The sequence below is a fragment of the Vanellus vanellus genome, assembly GCF_965231255.1.
Source record: "Vanellus vanellus genome assembly, chromosome: 12".
Lineage (NCBI taxonomy): Eukaryota > Metazoa > Chordata > Aves > Charadriiformes > Charadriidae > Vanellus > Vanellus vanellus.
In genome coordinates, this window is record NC_138917.1 from 991,070 (window position 1) to 1,010,622 (window position 19,553).

Consider the following 19,553-nt stretch of genomic DNA (forward strand, 5'->3'; position numbering starts at 1 on the left):
CAGGAGCGTTACAAGGCTGACATCTTCATGCCGCGCTCTTACGCAGGTTCACCCGATCTGGTGAGAGACGGCGGTACTTACTTTTAGGAAGCGAGCCACATAAAACGGACAAGATTTTAGCTTTCACTACATAACCCGGTTATGAATTGCATAAAGTTCTAGAAGAATACTTTCTTTTTTTTTTTAATATGAAATTGCAAAAACAAAGGCTTTCATGTACATTAAAAATAGCAGCTTCAGTTATAAAAAGAAAGAAGAAAAAAGAGAGAAGAAAATCGTTAGAGATTTCCATGTTGTGCTTTTTACAGTAAGTGTACTTTATCTATTTTTACTCTGAATTCGGACAATGAAAATCAACTAAAACATTTTCTGTTCTTATTAAATTATCTAACAAGATTTAGGTTCTTAGTGCTGTAACTTACTGTCCAAAACACTACAGAAAGTTTTATTTAATTTAAAGTACTTTTACTTAGAATGAAATCAGCAGTATTCCTACAAAACTATAGGATGTGTTCTTTACTACCTCTCAATTTCAGTACTAGTGATGCATAGAAGGGAATTTTTATTCAACAGTTTGAACTAGTAGCAGCATTTTACATGTCATGAATAGTTGAACATTTATTTATGTCAAAGGAAACATTAAACACAGATAAATATAATCAAATCAAGTTGAAACAAATGGGATTCTTCGCTTGACCCAGGGTTTCTGTATTACGTTAGTCTAGTATTCCGTAATTCTCTAATTCAATAACAAGTGAATTAGGGTTCCTCAGTCCCTGTGTACTTTTAAGGCAAGAGAAATCCCTATCTGGATTTCTAATTATTTGCAAGTTTATTCCTTAAACAAAGGCACATGCAGATAAGGGATGGCGGAAAAACATTGAAAACATTCGAAATCCTAATAGGCACTTCTCTCTTAAGATGTTTGTGTATATTCATTTTGGATATTGTGATGCCTTTAGGGTGTTGAAAGAGAAGAAAGAGAACCCTGAGAACGAGGAGGCGGCACGGTTCTATGGGGAAAATTGGTGCACAGCAATAAAACAGACTAATTCCTTTTGGAGGACTCACAGAGGAGTAAGGTTTAAGCAAAGATACTACAGCTGGTTTTAGATCTCTGTAGCCTTAATATAACAGGGAAAAATTTATTTGCATTATCTTACTGACAAAGGTGAAATCATCACTAAAATTACTGGAACGGGCTTATTTTAAATCGTGTCGGTTAGCCAGACTCGCAGAATATGACCAGAAAGTAGTATCTCAGAAAAAAAAACATTAAAACCTCTTCATTTAATAGCCACTTATCCTATCCACATCCAAATTAGTTTGAAACTCTACAGAGCCAAATAAAGCTTTCCAGCCCCCACACTAAAAATCATGCAAGTAGTTCATATATTCCAATCTAGCTTTTACAAGGAATATTTCTATTCTCTACATGGGTTAGTCCAACATGGCACTTTAGGCGAGACAGGATGTGAGGCCAAACAGCTGGATAATGATATCTGAAAATCTATGTCACCAAAGGAAGACTTACAGTAAGAACATTGGGAAAATGTCTGTGTCAACAGTGAGTATGTCCATCAACGTTAACTTATAACCACAGTCAGAACTTGCAAGAAATTCCAAGACAAAGAAGGCAGCACAAAATATGACCAGAAAACCTTCCGGGCAGAACTCAGGAAAGCCAAAAAAAGTCATTCCTTGCTCAAAAGCACTGCCTGTGATCAGCAATATAATCCTCCATTAAGGACACCACCATTATAATGTTTGCAGAGCAGCAGCCACTTATGTTCTCGGTCAGTCAGTTGATGTGCACCGCGCTCCCGAGGAAGGCACATTCGTCCTGTTCCATAGCTGTGGAGACTGAAGCAGAGAGATGCAGTGATGAACCCAAGCCCACAGAGCAAGTCAAGCATGCCAAGCTTGTAATTTCATGTCATGTCGGCTTTGAAACCTACCACCTTGCAAACTGCTGAAAATTAAACCCGTTTAAAACCTCATCAGCAAGACCCAAAATGAGCGCTGCCTACATTAAGTAACAAACTCAGAAATTGCCTGACCCATACTTGGCCATTTACCACTGCAGATTACTTAAGAATTTTTCTTCTATTAATTCACTCTGAGACAGTATCTGCTGTCTTGTGATGTGACAGAATGCAGTTTTAAGGAACACACCACATTACGAAATACAAAATTAGTCACTACAGAAAAGATCTCTTGAGGAGCCAATGTTGCAAAAATATGTGCAGGCTTTATACCAGAGGTTCTGCGTCTAAACTTTAAGGATATTATTGCTTCTCTGTAAAAATAAAGACTGCAATGAATCACATAGCCTTTCCGTGAGTTCCCCAAGCTAACACGCCGGGATGAAGCTGGAATGGCTGGGAGCTGACTTCAGTATATTGGCAAGGAACAAGCTCGCTAAAGACCACGTTGCCTATCTGTCCCGCAGTGTATTTCTGTTATTACGGAAGCAGTTTGGAAGCCTTGTCTGAAGAGTCTGACAGTCACCAAGGAAATCACTCATATTGCTTCTTCCTGCACTCGCTGTCGACAGCTCAGCAATTACCACCTTCCTTAATGGGGAAAAAGGAAAATTATGTCAATTAATAGGCTGGAGTCTCATATGTTTGTAAGCAAAATGGGGCTACGGACTCAAATCTAAGAGGTAGTAAACTGAGATCGGGCCAAGCTTCCTATAATTTTAATTATTTGATTTTATTCATGTAAGATATATTCCTCCTTTATAAGACTATCAGCCACGTACAAACCATACAAGTGAAAATACAGGTTTCTCAAGTTCCTCGGGTGCAAATGGCACAAGAGATTTTCAGCGGAATATACTCTGAAGAACTCCACTTTTCGGCAAACAAACCAAATGCACAAGCAGTTATGGGAAGGGACTCAAGGCCACACTACTATGCATTTTCTCAAAATAAATGGAATCTTTACGTCCTGTACAGCAGAAGGTACAGAAAAGCTGTCTGAAACGCACGCGGTGTGCCTTTGCAAGTTGCAGTCCATTTCGGCTCCACCAAAGAAAATTTAGAGCATCTGTGAAAACAGAATCTGAGATTGCATGAAAGCACTGAAAGCGATTCCTGCCAGGCGGCCTTAGTCGCTTTATGATGAAAATCTAAAGGGGGGGGGAGCTGGATTTGCATCAGGAAACACAGAGAGACATTTAAATTCATTCTAAACGAAGATACAAAAAATTTTATTTCTGACTTAGTCCTTATGTTACAGTTTTTGACAACTTCACTTTTTGGATAATTAAAGCTTCTCCTACCGGGCATTATGGCAGTTTTTAAAATGCCGGCCCCTTTTTATGCAAGGAGAAAAGGTTGGAAAACTGTGAGAGTGTGTGAAATAGCGATGTTCTTTTCCATATGCCTTCGTGATAGTTTTAATTTTTCTTGAGGCAGAGACATACAGAAATGAAAAACATGACGAAAACTATACCCTGAGTATTTTTTAATGTGGTTATTTTCCTACATTACAGTTCTTGCAGGAACCAAAAAAGTCACCGACTATTTTATCAAATGTTTTTTCTTTAATAAAATTTAACAGGCAGAAACCTGCTTTTTGCAAGCCCACTGTAGTTTTCCAAACTACATGGTTCCAGTGGAGCAGCACTAACGCCTCCATCCTTTTGGGAAAAAGTACAGTGAGAAGACAGAGCACGAGTAAAAAGCTTGGGAGAGCAGTTGCCACCACTTGCAAGATCGATAACGCATTGCTATTCGCTCACTGAGGAACCGATCCCGTACCCACCACAGTAAATGCCAAAATCTTCATAGCTGAAAGAACAGTGCTGTACAGCCATAACTATTGCCTAAACCGGAGCTGTTATAGTACTGCAACAAAGGTTTTTTTAAAACCCCTGCTTCCAATTCCGATTCTCGGAGTAGCAAGTCTTCAGACAGTGGAGTTCAGAGGATTTAAATATTCCATTCCTGAACAAAGAGTAATAAAGCTGTAGGGAACTCAGCCACTGAAGTGAAAAATAGGGATACTTTTATTTTTCTCCCCAATAGATAAACTATAAGACCATGGGAAGACCACCAAATCGGATTTGCAGATAGTAAAAGGTTCTGATGAACACTATTCACGTTAAATGTAATAATCACCCACAGTTACAATGAAGTCACAACTTTGAATGTAAGCGGTTAATATAACACCAAAAGTGGAAATAAAGACTGAAATGAACGGACTTGCCAAAGGTAAAATATTTATTAATAAACAGTGGAGATAAACTGAGAGTTAGAAGCTACCTGGCAGAGCTGCGTACTACTCTCAAAGATTTAAAAATAGGTCTTATATAGTGTTTACACACAAGAGTGCAACCTGTACGCATTCTCAACAAAAACTCAACAAGTAGCTCAGTAAAACGTCCATATCTGAAGTCAAAGAGTTGCATTTCAGGTGAAACAAACGGTGAGACAGGTAAAGCCCCGCATGTGCATACAGTGCTGGGGTTTAATCAGCGCTAGAGCAGAGGCATCAAAACAAGAGTGAGAATATTGAATTACGCTGTGTAAGCCACACGTCCAGTCAGTGGTGGGTTCCCTGCCAGGAAATAGCCCCAGCTGTGAGACGATTGTCTGAGAAGACTGAATTTTAAAACTGAACTTTAAAATTAAACAGCAGCCACTTTTTCTAGCTTTACATGAATTTTTCTAGCTTTACACAAAAAAGTTAAATTGTGAGTTCCAAAAGTTCCAGAACATCTCAAAATGGCCTGTGCTTACCCGTAAAAAGTTTCAAGCTCGCTAAAACTCAAGACCAGCACCTTGACTCCCCCCACCTGGGTGTCCAGCTGTGGGCGAGTCCTGGAAACAACAAAGTCACACAGACACTGGAAGCAGTCAGCACTCAGTTTTTGAGCAGAACCATTTCCCCCTCATTCTTACTGATATGAAAGTCAATCCAAGACACCATTCTTATGCAAGAATTCCAATCAGTCACTAAAATCCGCCTGGAGAAGGAGTGCGAGTGAGCTCCTGAAGGAGAAGCGGGAATTCTGCCACAAAGGAGAAGAGCAGGGCTGGTGAGGAATGACTGACAGAAAGTCACCGCTGTCCCTGAGTTGCTCATTAGTCAGGAATAAAGGGCCTGGCAAAGAGCTCAACCCCTCACACCCAGATTTCCTAGAACTGTCGTCTCCCGCTTGTTTCTCACGGGACAGGACCGAAAGTCTGTTCAATTATCACCCCTTTTGCACCATGTTCCGTAGCTCAGTTAGAGGTGTTAACTTTTTTTTTTTTGGAAAACACTATGTATTGATCTCTTATACTAGGAAGACTTGTCAGTAATTAATGATGAGAACAGGAGAAAAGGGAAAATACACCAGTTCCAGCTAATCAATCATAACACATAGAAACATGCAGCGTCTGGGTGCCCATCTGTGGTCTATGATCCACGGTCAATCTATCAGATCGGTGAACTCCATCACTCCGAGGCACGTCTGTGCAGATCTGGCTTTGCAGTTTTGCCTGCAGCCTTCTCCTTCCATTTGCACTTTCTCTCCCAGAGAAACATCTCTACAAAGTGACATGAAAGCAGTCCCGAATTCTACCTGTATTATTTTGTCTTCCCTCAAGTAGAAAGACCACTGGAGCTTTAGTGTCCTACTTGCATGATTTCTTGAGACACTTCTGGGGTTCTCGGTGAGCTATTCTGGCTCGCTAACTCCTTCTCCGTGCCCGTCACACGTGACATGAAGTGCTTGCTGGAGAGCCATTGGAACCCCTCTGGTCACCTGCACAGTTCTTACAGGCTACTACATAGAAATGCAGTGCTGCGATTTAAACCTCAGATTTTACTTTTATTAAATCTGAATAAAGTGTAACGTCCTTGTCAAAGTCATGCCATGAAGGCAATGTGCAAATATTAAATATGAGAATGGAGAATAACTGAAAGGTATCAAGCAGAAATTGCAAGTAACTGCTGACAGTGCCTGAAAGCTAATGATGCTAATTAACAATATTCCCAGGGATAGGTTCACAAAAGGAATGGGGAATGCAATAGCACAGGCCTGACTTTTCTGCTTTCTTCATAGAATTCTTATCGAATATAAATTAAGTCAGAAAATGGCACTCTCTAATTAGGATGGCTAAATAGCAAAGAGAAGACAAAACAAACAAGTGGTGGTACCTGCCTCATAATAAATTCACAAACAGCTCCTTGTATTCGTTCAACTAAGTTTGCAATGTAAAGGTACCGTGTATCTCCCGCACCTTTGTCAGCTGTCACGGACACAGACCACATGTGAGTTACATGATTAATTAGTCAAGGAGATGGATTCAGTATATTTTAGAACATAGGAACATTATGAATAAACACAGTAGTACATGTCTTTCTTACGGGTTCATACACCTGTTCTTTCAGCGTGTTGCATGTCAAAGAAGTATCAAGGCTTTTGAATTCCAAGTAACACAAGAATCTTCTCTTCAAGCAATTTACGATCTTAACAATGGAGTAGAGGACAGATGAAAGAAAGCCTCATTACAAAGTCTGAATGTAAATTAATAGCTTTCTGGACAAGACTAACACCACAGCTTCAAACAATACTCAGCTAACAAAGTCCCCACAGATACGTATGTGGTGGGACTTACCAGGATGTCACAGCAACACTTTAATTGGGTTTTGACTCAAAAGGAATTTGTTCCTCTAAAATGCTACCATTTCTTTCTCTGCTTCTCTCTTGCTTTGACCCTGATGAATCAAAACATTTGCAAGGCAAACCGTATCAAAACAATTATTTCTCACATGAATTTGTGTTTAAAAAATGGAAAAATAAACAGAAGTTTCAGGAGTTGGGATTTCTTACTAGTACACTTTACACGAAAATATGCACAGCAAAACAGACACGAGGCAAGTTGTCCAAGAGGCATTTTCCGTGCCTGGGTATTCTCTCTGGGGAACATTGTGTAGCCATAAACATGACACTCAGGTGGCACCCACATTGAGAAACGGTGGCTACCAGCTCCGTACTGTGATCTTCTACTCCGAGAATCCCTTACTGGAAAGGGCAGCGAAAGCTGTGGACGAAGGATGGTCTCCATTAAAATGGCGAGAGGGACATTACGACAAGAGTACGGGCTAGAAGGGAGTTAATCAGGGAACCCAGAGGGAAGCAATGACGACACGGCAGCAGCCACAACTCAGTGAGCGCTGTGCCTCAGAATGATGACTTTGTGCAGTTTTGCTCAATTTGGGCGTACGGGATTGGCTGTGGGTACCACAAATGAACTGGGAATACCGAGTTCTTTGACAGTACGAAAGTCCTCAAGTGGCAAACATTGAAGGTCACTTAACATGTGTGCTGATCTCTACTTTGGCTCCCCCATTTGTAATTTTTTCTTGTTCAAACTGATGGATGAACCTAATGCTTTTAATTATTTCCAGGGTATGCCCTTCAGAATTGCATTGCTTTCCCCATATACAGTACTTCTGTCCAGAGACTCCCTTACTTCATTAAGATGGAAAGTCATTTCAGTCACAAAAAGCCAGAGTAATCGTGTTTTAATCAACTGGAGCGCACACAAGCTGCTGCCATCGTAAGTACCCCACGACACAAACGCAGCACGACGCTGCGCTGCCTGCTGCCTACGGGATGGAGGAACTGCAGATTTGCCCGGTTTAAAAATGTGAAGCTAACAGTTTCACTTCGATTCAACGCCTTCCTCTCTTGAGCTCACTGGGACTGAAAAGCACACGACCAATATGAAGTAGGTCAGTTTGTGCACAATACTAGCACCGGAGAGGGGAAAAGAAGGGTGAACGGCTATCTTTTGGGGAAGTATTCTCCTTCACCACAACCACTGCTTAAGAATAAGCCACAAGTCAGAGTTCAAAGCTCCTCAAACAGATTGCATCTGAACTGTAACAAATTGCATGCTTGGCAAAAAAAAAGCTAAAAACTCAGGAGGAATGAGTTATCTGATTTACAAAGAACTCATATATGAAAGAAGGCTCATAAAGGGATAAAAAAAAGCCCTAATGCGCGGTAGCCTGGCAAACTTCTTACGCATTCCCAAAACAGGGAAATAGAAGCTCTTTATTCAGAGAGTTGTGCTTAACTACTGAGAACTCCAAAGGGCTATTTTGGAGACTAGGAAACAGCACAGAAACATCCATCCCCCTCTGCGCAAAGGAAATAACCATCGAACCTGTCTGATGAGTTCTCAGCCCCTTTAAATCAGCTGCCTGCACGGAGCAAGCAGGTTCTTCGCCGCAAAGCGTAAAGGGGATCCATGCTGCCTACCAGAACCATGGAGGCACGAGAACAGAAGAAGGTTTAATATTTGCACAGCAAACAAATAAACATTGTTTTATTTAACTGCACTCCAAAAAGAAACATTTATTTTCTATAAACCTTACTTTAAATGCAGTATATTTTTATTAGAATAAAAATGTGATCCTATAAGATGTTGCTGTTAATCAACGTCCTTCTGAAGAGTACAAAATATCCCACTTAGATTTTCCCTATAAGACATATGAGGTTTTTAGCACCAGCGTTGCTGGTGAGGACAATGGTAAAGCGATAGAGCATAAGTTAAGTTTCAAATTGAGAAGGATCAATTAGCATGGAGTTAATCAAATGCAGACATTCTTGTTTCTGGAAATATTAGCAGCTCAGCTTTTGTTACACCCTCAAAAGTGCTGGATCACAGAGCCAGAGCAGAGACTGCCAGTTCTTTATACAGGGAAAGAAAGGTGAAGGGAAGGACATTATTGGAAAGAATAGAATAGAAGCATGAATTGTAAGAGCAGGAAAAGTACAAAAAAAAAAAAAAGGCTGCAACTGTTAGCCAAAGCCAGAGACTGCAGAAAGCACTGAAGAGGAGCCAATAACCGCATCTTGAGAAATCCTAACATCACACCATGGAGGCGAAAAGAAGCACTCTCAAGTGAACAGTCCTTGTTCTCCATCATGGCTACAAAAATCAGGACTCCCCTGGAAGACACACCGCCTACCAGGGCAAAACTATGTCATGCTCACGGGGAGGTTCTTCAAGAAGCTGCAGCTTTACCTTGCGCGCAGCCCACGGGCCCTACAATGAAGCTTACTGCGGGAGCCTTCTCACAGCAGCTCAGTCCCCAACACTCCGGGACAGCTTCACATCAGCTGGAAATGTTCCTACTGCCCACGGTGCGCTGCCACAGGGCACGTTAAGGATACACACATCCAGCCGCCTGGACAGCGTGTTAGTGAGAATCCGATACCTCCAGAGACACGCAGCAGAATCTGGGCCTCAAACCCTTATTCTTCAGCAGATAAACTACATCTCGCTACTGGAGCTATCATCTGCAATGTGGTGGACTGAACACAGAATCACAGAACGGTTTGGGTTGGAAGAGACCTTGAAGACCATCTCGTTCCACTCCCCCGCCCTGGGCAGGGACGCCCCCCCCCAGCCCAGGTTGCTCCCAGCCCCGTCCAACCCGGCTTGAACACCCCCAGGGATGGGGCAGCCACAGCTCCTCGGGGCACCCTGCGCCAGGGGCTCACCACCCGCACAGGGAAACATTTCTTCCTGATATCTCATCTCAATCTCCCCTCTTTCAGTGTCAAACCGTTCCCCCTCATCCCATCACTTCCCTCCCTGACCCAGAGTCCCTCCCCAGCTCTCCTGGAGCCCCTTTAGGCACTGGAAGGGGCTCTGAGGTCTCCCCGGAGCCTTCTCTCCTCCAGGCTGACCACCCCCACCTCTCCCAGCCTGTCCTCCCAGCAGAGGGGCTCCAGCCCTCCCAGCATCTCCGGGGCCTCCTCTGGCCCCACTCCACCAGCTCCGGGGCCTTCTGCTGTGGGGACCCCCCGAGCTGGAGGCAGCACTGCGGGGGGGTCTCCCCAGAGCAGAGCGCAGCAGAGGGGCACAATCCCCCCCTCGCCCTGCTGGCCACGCTGCTGGGGGTGCAGCCCGGGGTGCCGGGGCCTTCTGGAATGCCAGCGCACATCGCCGGCTCATGAGCTTAACCATCATGATTAGAAGTCAGATCCCTGCATTCTGATCTAGAAGTTACTGAAGACTCACTGTATGAGTCTGCATTTATTTTTGTCAGAGTAAAATCTGACCGGTAACGTGGGGGTTTCAGACAATATTTGAGTTCATAATTCAAAACGTGACAACCTAAAATCGGATCGGTTTGGCAACTGCAGCTACTAGCCTCTCTGCTTCTCACACGTGAAAAGCTGGAATAGTAACAAATAACTTACTATGCTTTGCGAAGTAAAGCTAAAAAAAAGGAATTATTGCATGGTACATACTGTAGCGATGGATATCAGAACACAGTATTGACAGTAACACCTAATTTTTTCCAGAAAAGCCGCATTACAAATGGGTTCCCCAATAATTCCTCTTACAATTCATACATAAATAAAATCATTCTTGTCATATATATAATTATTCTGCCACCAAATACAAAAAAAGTGCCATAAAAGTGAACAGTGCTATGGCGACTGTGTTTGACTGCATTCATTTCAAGAGCGACAGCGGCGTTCTTAGCTCACATTGCAGGAGGCTCACGGTTCTCCCGCATGCACCCTCTCGCTCACAGAGAATGCAGTAAAACTTGTGTTATCTTTGCCATTGCAACAATTAGTGTGAAACAGATGCGAAAATAAACACCCTGTGTCTCAGAAATACGTGACTTCACCAGTCTCTGTAAAACACGATGACGTGTGTCCCGTCCCCGAGTGCTTCGCGTTGACAGGGGCTGAGCAGTGTGGCATTTACCCAACGCATCACCGGAAAAGTTTACTCAGCTGCGGGAAATGACACTGCACAGCTGCAGCGTCACCAGGGACTCAGAGAGGTGAGATTATACAGATTCCCTCTATAGGTTTGCGTCTTTCTTGATCTACAATTTAAGATGTGCTACAGCTTTCCTAAGCCGCCTTTACTCTGCCTTGTTAATTTTGTCGGTATTAAAATGAGGTACTGTGTATGCAGCTTAGATAGAGACTTTTGAGGGGAGGGGGGTCCTAATCAAATAAACTATAAATTTTAGATATAAAAAGGATATCTACATAGCATACAATTAAAACAGATACACACATATAAATTTGTTCTATTAATTAGGCCTCAATTTCAAAATAAAAGCATTTTCTAACAAGAGGTTTATATATATTTAAAAAGTATTCCAAATACGCACACTACGTGTATTTTTTATATATATGTAAAAAACAGTAATTTGCAATGGCAGCAATCTTAGAAATAATGAAATTTCTTTAATGAGTAATTTAATTCAAATACGTAAACAATTATACAGCAGAGTAAGTTAGGATCAGAAACGGGCAGTTCTTTTATACCGCACAAGCTAAGGGCTCATTGTAAATGATGAAAAAAAATGGAAAAAGATGACGTGACCAATATTGGGGGGGAAATCCTTTTCAAACTAAAGATTTTTCATGCTAATTGGAATTCTGAGTACTAGTCTATTATTCATTCTGTGATTGGGTACGTGTGGTTGTGTCTGAGCAAAGAGCAAAGGCTGGAGCACACAAGGACGGGACACTTGGCGCGGATGATCACGCACCGACAGTAACAGCCCTTCCAGAGCACATTTCACAAATCAGTTAGGATGAAGCGAACAAGTATACACCGTTCACAGAAGCCCATTAAGGGATGGAGTCACAGATGCAGACGAAGTTATCATTTTTATTAAAAAATATTTCAGCTGTAGTATAGTCTCAGAACAGAGAAAACCACCAGAGGCAAACCAAAATTGGGTCTTGAAGCAGAGACAGAGAAGGCAGAGAGGCAAAGCTATATAATATTACACAGGGAAGATGAAGGCCATTTTATTGTGTTGCTAGTAGCATTTTTTAAAAAAAAAGGAAAGAAAAGCTCACAATGGGTTTGACTATAGGTAGGACTGGATGAAGCATAAGGCTCGTATTTCATGAAAGACAGCAGAAGCAGACATAAAACACAGGCCAAGCTCGGGTCTGGAAAATCACGGTTGCACAAGGGGAAGAGAAAAGAACACCATGAAAACTGACAGAAGCGATGTACAACTGACAGAATGCTTCTGTCTCGGCTATTTTGCCTCTGTTTGAACACTAGTGAGATGTTGGCCATCGTCGTGTCTGGCACCAAACATTTAAGGATCGCTAACTTCACTGGGTGCAGCAGACACCAGTGGTTTATTCACGGCAAAAGAAATAGTACTATTTTGGCAATAACATCTGAGAGCTGGTAAGTAACAACGATAGCAAAGATACAGCGTAACATTAAATTTAGATTTTGATTAGTATAGTAGATCTGTGCAATGTAACTTCCCTGAGTTCACTGCACTTACGAGGTTTTTTCCGTGTAGCTTTAAACCCGAAGTGACAGACTGCATCATGAAAGAGACAGCTAGAAGAAGCCAACTTTAGAAGTCACAAATTCAGAAAACATTGAAGAGATTGGCAAGTGTTTCACCAAACATTTACATTAAACATAAATTGTTGTTCTGATTACATCTTAAAGCTAGTAAACGAAGAATCATTTTTTTAAACAGTTACTCATCTCCTACTAGCATTTATTTTTAATTTCTTTAAGCACAGTATATCAGTGCTAAGTATTAATCTCTCAAATAAGTTACCTTTACGAAACACTACTACAAAAATGTCAATTAACTCAAAAAAGATAGGTCTCATACCTGCTCTTTGCACTTTTATGTTTTTTTTTTTTTTTAATAATTATTCATGGCATTAACATTAACAACATTAACAGGTAATTACACGAAGGATGTGGTTTGGCTACAAGCTATCACTGCTACCACTGAAGTCACAACAAATGACCACAACTAAACAAATCTGGGGAAAAAAAAAAACCCTGACGCTAATTTTTACATTACAGTTTGGACACAGCAAGTGCTCCGATATTTGGATCTGATTCTGTCCAACGTACTTGCTCAGTTTCCCGGCAGGTGCCCAAGCCTTTCCTCACCTATTTATGTTTTCAGTTGCGAGAAGCTCAACATGCTTTCAGAAAGGGAGTGGATTTGTAGACATTGTATGGTCTTCCCTTTCGGGGAGGGTTGCACAGCCACCCTCCTCTCTTACACTGGTAGGCATAACTAGTTCACATTAGGAGAAATGCTTAAGTATGTCAATTCTCGCCTGCGCACGCTGCCAGTATTGATAGCCAAAGTAAATCTCCAAGACCTGTGACAGAGGACGAGGCATTATTTAACAATACTTCATCCAGTTTAAAGACAGACCAAAATTGAAATACTTGAGAGGAATAAATTGATACTGAACAGAATGGTGACTACTGTCTGTAATAACATTATTATGAGAATTCCTAAGTGCATTATATTACATATGCACAAGAAACCAAAAGATATCCATAGAAAATGAGCAGAATTGACCAACCCACAACACCAGACTAAATTTCTTAACTGTGTTAACTTTTCAAAGCTGTACCTGATACATACGATTTCTGCCTGTAAGAGAAGAGATAGCATAACAATATTCTGAATTTATAAGGAAAATAATATTTAATTTCATCCTTTGCCTCAAGAAAGCCTAAAGTAAAAGTTAAGCAACTACTCCAACTAGCTGTATTAATGATGCCTTAGAGCCGAGGCCAAGCAGCCAACGCAAATCTAACTCAAGTGGCTTAAAGTTATGCCCTTAGGGTTAACAAAAAAGAGGTTACATCTGCTGACAAACAGAACGTTTTCATGGTTTAAACAGATCACCCATGCTCTCGTATCAATTCTCTCAAAGTGCTGGTGCTCAGTGTTTGCTGTTCTTTTCAGACAGCAGTTTCCGTACCTTCATTGCTCTGCACCATTGTCGTGGTTTAGTCATTACACAGCAGTAGAATAAAGTGGTTCTTCAACTGATCGCATCAAGAACTGGACAACAGCTCAGTAACAACTCCCAAAGCCTGGTGCAGCAGAATCAGTTTTAATCCTCCAGAACCCACACAAGGATGCTATAGATTAGCTCTCTTTCTCTTTCGAATAAACCTTCTGACTTTATTTTGCAGTTAAACATTTTTTGAAAAGCAGCTAGGAAAAGGCTTAAGACTCCTTCTGTAAGTTGCCTGGAACTTATTTCTGATGAAGTAACTATAATATGCCCTTTGCTTTTAATAGGCACAGAATCACAATATCCCCATCCACCTTAACTTGAATGTATTGCTAACAAATCGCTGCAGTGGAATTAAAGCTCAAAAAGGAGCCAAAATAGTAATGAGCACTGCTAGGTGAGCTGTAACAGCACAGAAATAACCATAGCAATTTTAGTCAGACTCTACCATAAACACCAGTTGGTGAATCTGACTTAAAAAAGAAGACAACAAAACCTGTAAGTTGGACTTGCTGCTTTAACTGCAATAAGGTAGAATGTGAACTATGCATGCACGGTGTTTCTGAGAGCTTTCATAGTACCATGAAAATTAATCTGATGGGACTGAGCTATTCCAGTGACGCTTTCACTTAAAATGCTTTGCAATGCTTTTACCTGTAATCATCCTAGTCAAAAAGGCAGTGGATTTCTAATGCAGACCTATTAAACTGAAGTCTTCAAGCAACTGAAGTTCTCAAGCGACAGTGATTATAGTAGTTTTATAAGTTGAAAAGACCCAAAACTAATTTCAGAATTAAGAATTTTTTTCCCTTATACATTCCTGTATTATTAACTTATACTTAGCAGAGTTAAGGAACAGCAAAGAGATCCTACACATCTGCTAAAGCTGCCTTCTAGGATGTCACACCTTTATTATTATATTCTCAGGTAGACATCGCTGTAGAAACCAAAAGATTTGGTAAAACACAATTCTTTATTGTTTTGTCTCTCCAAAACTCTACAAACGTTACCTCACTTATCCATAACCCCACCGCGTGTTGCTTGTTTCACAGCACAGGACAGTACTCAGTGCAAGCTGTTACTGTGACTGCGTACCATACTGTCCAAACTTGGGGGGGTTGGAGAAAGCACACAGCTTTCTGTAAGTACACAAAGAACAGCCTTTTTTAGAGCTCTAACCTGGGATCACGAGCTTCAGCTGCCACTCATCCTGCTGCCGGCCTCGTAGCTGAGGTTAAGCAATCACTTTTCTCCCGCTCAGGTTCCCCATCTGTAAAAGGGGGGTACAGACATTCCCTCCATTTCACAATTGTTATCGCATCTCTAAATAAGGGCGCCTTCCAAGGAGTACTGCTACTATGAAATATACATTAATTATGAGTCATCACTGGTCTGTTCATCGTTGTATTAACAGAACTTGTTCCTGTTTGCCTTTTATTTCCTGAGAGGACACACTGTTATCAGTCCAGCCAAAATGAAAGTAATGTTTTTATTTTTACTAAATAATGACTTTATTTTCTTTCTTTGTTTAGGGATAAAATACAACATGGGATTCCAGCAACCAAAAAAAGTAAGTTTTCAGAAGTGCATAAGGAAAATTGTACCCATATTCGGAGTATAGATAGAATGGCTCAGATAGGCCAATAGACTGGAGATGAAGCATTGAAAAGGAAAGATGGATCAAAGCTTTGCCATGAAGTGCAAATTTTCCTTTTAAAATATGCATTTGAGAAGCTATGCAACTTTAGTTGTATGAGTTTTTTCCTAGACTGGATATTGCTAAAAGATACTGTAAACTTTGCATATATTAATATTCTGTATGAAATCGTAACCCTCGAATGAATGTCCTGAGAGGTACTTAAAAATAGACTAAAGAAATATACCGGTGAAATTCCTCCATCTAGTGGCTGTTACCACACTCAGAGTAGCCGTGACAGCCCACCGCAGCCCTTCACTATTTCATAGTTAAGACAAGTGTAAAACACGCACAAGACCAACCCTGCAGCTGCCAGCTGTTACCCAAAGGCCACAGCTGGGGAATCAGTGCGATGTGACCGACATCACTCCATCTCTACAGCTCCAGCTTGACCTTCCCCACAAAGAGTTACACTGACAGAAGACATTCAATCATGGCATTTGAGTGCCCCAAAAAACCTGTAGGTTTATCATCGTCGTTACAGCTGTGAATATCTAGGAAGTCTGAATGTGATAACCTTGAACTATCAGCCACATCATGAGTAAATAAGATTGAATTTCAGCCACTTTGTAAAGGGTAATATTTAGAAATACATCTGGTATTTTACATAGACAAAAACTTTAATGCACCTTTGACTACCAGAAACAACCTCTGAAGATAAGAGCAGAGTACAACAATCACTCCCAAGAACTGAATGCGTAGTGTCTCGTATGGCAAATCATCACTCGGCTTCCCAGTCTGCACATCACATATCACCTCCACCACCAGAAGAGCCAGAAAACCATTTTAGAAGCCTAAGTTCTGCAACAACTTGCATAGTACTCTAAAAATTGTATTTAATACTGATCTGTTCTGTTTGAGTTTTGTATAAATTATCAATTTAAGCAAGTCACCTACAAAATAATACAATTTGATTTTTTTCTTTTGTCACCAATGCTTTCTGTAATGAATACTGAGTTTCTTTCTTGAGACTTTTTTTTAATCTCTTACCCTTAAAGGAATATGTTGCAAGATATAACCTCCATGACAGCACAAGTTTGCTAACTTGTTAATAGCAAATCTTTTTTCAGTCAAACAGACTTGTACAATCACTATTACAATTAAGATTTAATCCGCCACCTTGGAAGAGCATGACCTTACTAATCCCCATACTATACACCTTAAAATTAATCTAGTATCTTGTCTTTGAAGCCAGTTTTAAATCCCATTAGGTAGCAAATAAAGACTGAAAATCAGAAATTTACAGTTTATAAAACCTCTAAATAAACGTTAAGTGTTTTAGGTAAGCTATAAACATTCTGCAACTACACCTACTTCCTCTGTTGAAACACTCCCTAGCAGTTCATACGCCACTCGGCTCCCAGGTGAGCTCTCAAACCAGGGATGACATGCAGTTAAACAGTGTCCAGAACCTAATCCCAGTCTGAGAGGCACAGACATGCAGACAGGGATTTAATTCAGCTGCTTTGAGAAGCGGGCAGTAACGGAGCACATCTGGGCTGTATGCCAGAAGCAGCATTAAGCAGTGAGATCCACCTAATGAAAAAGAACAGGTCCCAGAAACCCCTTATCCACAGAGCGGCTTGGCTGGCTCTGTTTTCCCTTGCCTGGTCCCAGCCGCAGCTTCACTCCCACCCCTCGCTGCTGCTCATCAAGTCTCACTTGCTTCGGTTGCCCGGGCTCACCTCCCTCGAGCCTCCTCATTCACCTGCTCCCACCAAACCCACTTCTGCTCTGCAAAGCCTCCGTGTTCTCCCTGCAGTCCTTTCTGCCTCCCTCTTCCCACTCTTGCTCCCTCTGCTCCTTCACACCAAACACCATACACCTCCCTTCCCTGCCAGGCTTCAGGCCGTGCCCATCGCTGCACAGATAAGCTACTGAAAGAGGGGGAAAAACACACAGATGTATGTGACAACGGGCAATCGGGAATAGTTAAGCAAGTCCTCAAAATACTCGGATGTCTTTTGTGGAAGTTTCAAAGACAATATATCTAAGACAAAAGTATCAAAGTCTGGGTACAGGCACCACCTAAAATATAGCTAAATCTAAATCTGAACTGGAATGTACCAGTTCAGGCTCGTCTGAGCCTTTAAATTGCATGTAAGCACCGAACCATGGCGAGAGAAAAGTCATTGCCGCAGCGTAGGCACAGCACTGAGGGCTCGCAGCAACGCGCTGCGTTGTCCAGTTCTGCTGAACTCAGAACGTACAGATAGATCCACATTAAGCTGTACAAGCTGTTAATAGTGACAAACGCTCTCCTATTTACTAACATCTCTTATCTTTTTCCCCCCCCCATCAGGACTGCGTTTCCAGCGATAACCAGGACAGAAGGTTAAGAAAAAACACTGCCGACGGAGCAGCAACAGTAAAGCAGAGCAACCCATTACACCTGGCTGAAAACGTGCCCACTAGGCTGCAAAGCACAGACAGAAGGCAAAGCAGCATAATGTTTGCGATGAAAGATCAACAGAAAGGCGAAGAAATTAATTCCGTCAGGTTCCATAAACGGAGGCGGAGATTTATAATCAAGAAGAGCCCAATTCTGATTTCCATGAACAGCTCCGTTCTCAACCTGCCCACTCTTAAATCTGAGGATAGAAACAACAACAAGTGGAAAAGTCTCTATCAGATCCAAAGAGAAAGAAAGCGGATTATGAGGGAAACTTGTTCTAAATACAAAAGTAATAACAGAAGAATAATCACTCCTTATCACGTTTCTAGAATATTTGTAGAAGATAAATATAGAGTTTTATACTGTGAAGTACCAAAAGCCGGCTGCTCTAACTGGAAACGGGTGCTCATGGTTCTTAACGGGCTGGCTTCTTCCACAAAAGATATACAGCACAACACAGTGCACTACGGGAACTATTTGAAGAGGCTGGATGGGTTTGATCACAAAGGAATTTATCATAGGCTCAACACTTACACCAAGATGCTTTTTATTCGTGAACCTTTTGAAAAGCTGGTATCTGCATTTCGGGACAAGTTTGAACATCCAAACAATTACTACCACCCGGTTTTTGGAAAAGCCATCATTTCCAGATACCGCGTGAATGCCACCAAAGAAGCATTAAGGACAGGCTCTGGCGTCAAATTTAAAGAGTTCATTCAATATCTCCTGGACGTACACAGGCCAGTGGGTATGGATATCCACTGGGATCACGTCAACAGGCTTTGCAGCCCGTGTTTAATAGACTACGACTTTGTTGGGAAATTTGAAAGTATGGAAGAAGACGCAAACTTTTTCTTGCACTTAATTGGTGCTCCACAAAATTTAACTTTCCCCAAGTTTAAAGACAGGCACTCCAATGAAGAAAGAACTACCACTAAAATTACACAGCAGTACTTTGCACAGCTTTCTCCTTCTCAACGACAACGAAGCTATGACTTTTACTATATGGATTATTTGATGTTTAACTACTCAAAGCCTTTTGAAGATTTATATTGATTTGAGAGCTGGGACATATCCACAGTCATATCAGCCGAATTGCATAACAAATCCAGGTGGCTTCTGTTTATATATACTTGTCTGTTAGTAAACAATTGGTCGAAGAGCAGGAAAAAACCCAAACCAGAACATAAATGGCTAGTGATGTTTACACCTTCACCTTAATTGCCTCCTTTTTCAAATCATATTTTTTCTATAATTTCTCCATGTGAAACGTATGTACATAGATGTATAATATTATATGTCAGGGCTCCCAAATAAAGCACATAATTTTCTGTGCTGGTGTGGCCTGCGTTTGCACTGGAGGATGGTTTGAAACTGGGGAAACACAGCTGATAATTCCCCAGCGGAGCCAACATTTCAAGCTCCTTACTACTTAGAAAACAAGTCTGAAAGTGACAGAGTAGCAAGACAAAAAAAAAATACACTGAGTCATATTTACAGCTCATCGCAATCTGCAACACATGAAGCCATACACTAAACAGGCACTGGGTATTTGAAGTCGTAGATTGTTATTTTCTGATATGCCTAAATTAGTTCGGGAGAAAAAGTTCCTCTCACTTACACTGTTAAAGACACACTGGTGAAAA

At 41.3% G+C, this 19,553-nt stretch overlaps 1 protein-coding gene across 1 annotated transcript in view; it reads left to right on the top strand.

Moving 5' to 3' along the window:
* The window catches only part of CHST8 (carbohydrate sulfotransferase 8), a gene marked incomplete at both ends in the record, with an annotated part of 138,888 nt that extends 119,925 nt beyond the window's left edge, over positions 1 to 18,963 (top strand). The window contains 2 exons of the mRNA XM_082489501.1: positions 15,349 to 15,386; positions 17,815 to 18,963. Of these exons, the coding sequence (XP_082345627.1) occupies positions 15,349 to 15,386; positions 17,815 to 18,963 (1,187 nt within the window). The remainder of the gene's footprint in view (positions 1 to 15,348; positions 15,387 to 17,814) is intronic.
* Between the last annotated feature and the right edge of the window lie 590 nt (positions 18,964 to 19,553).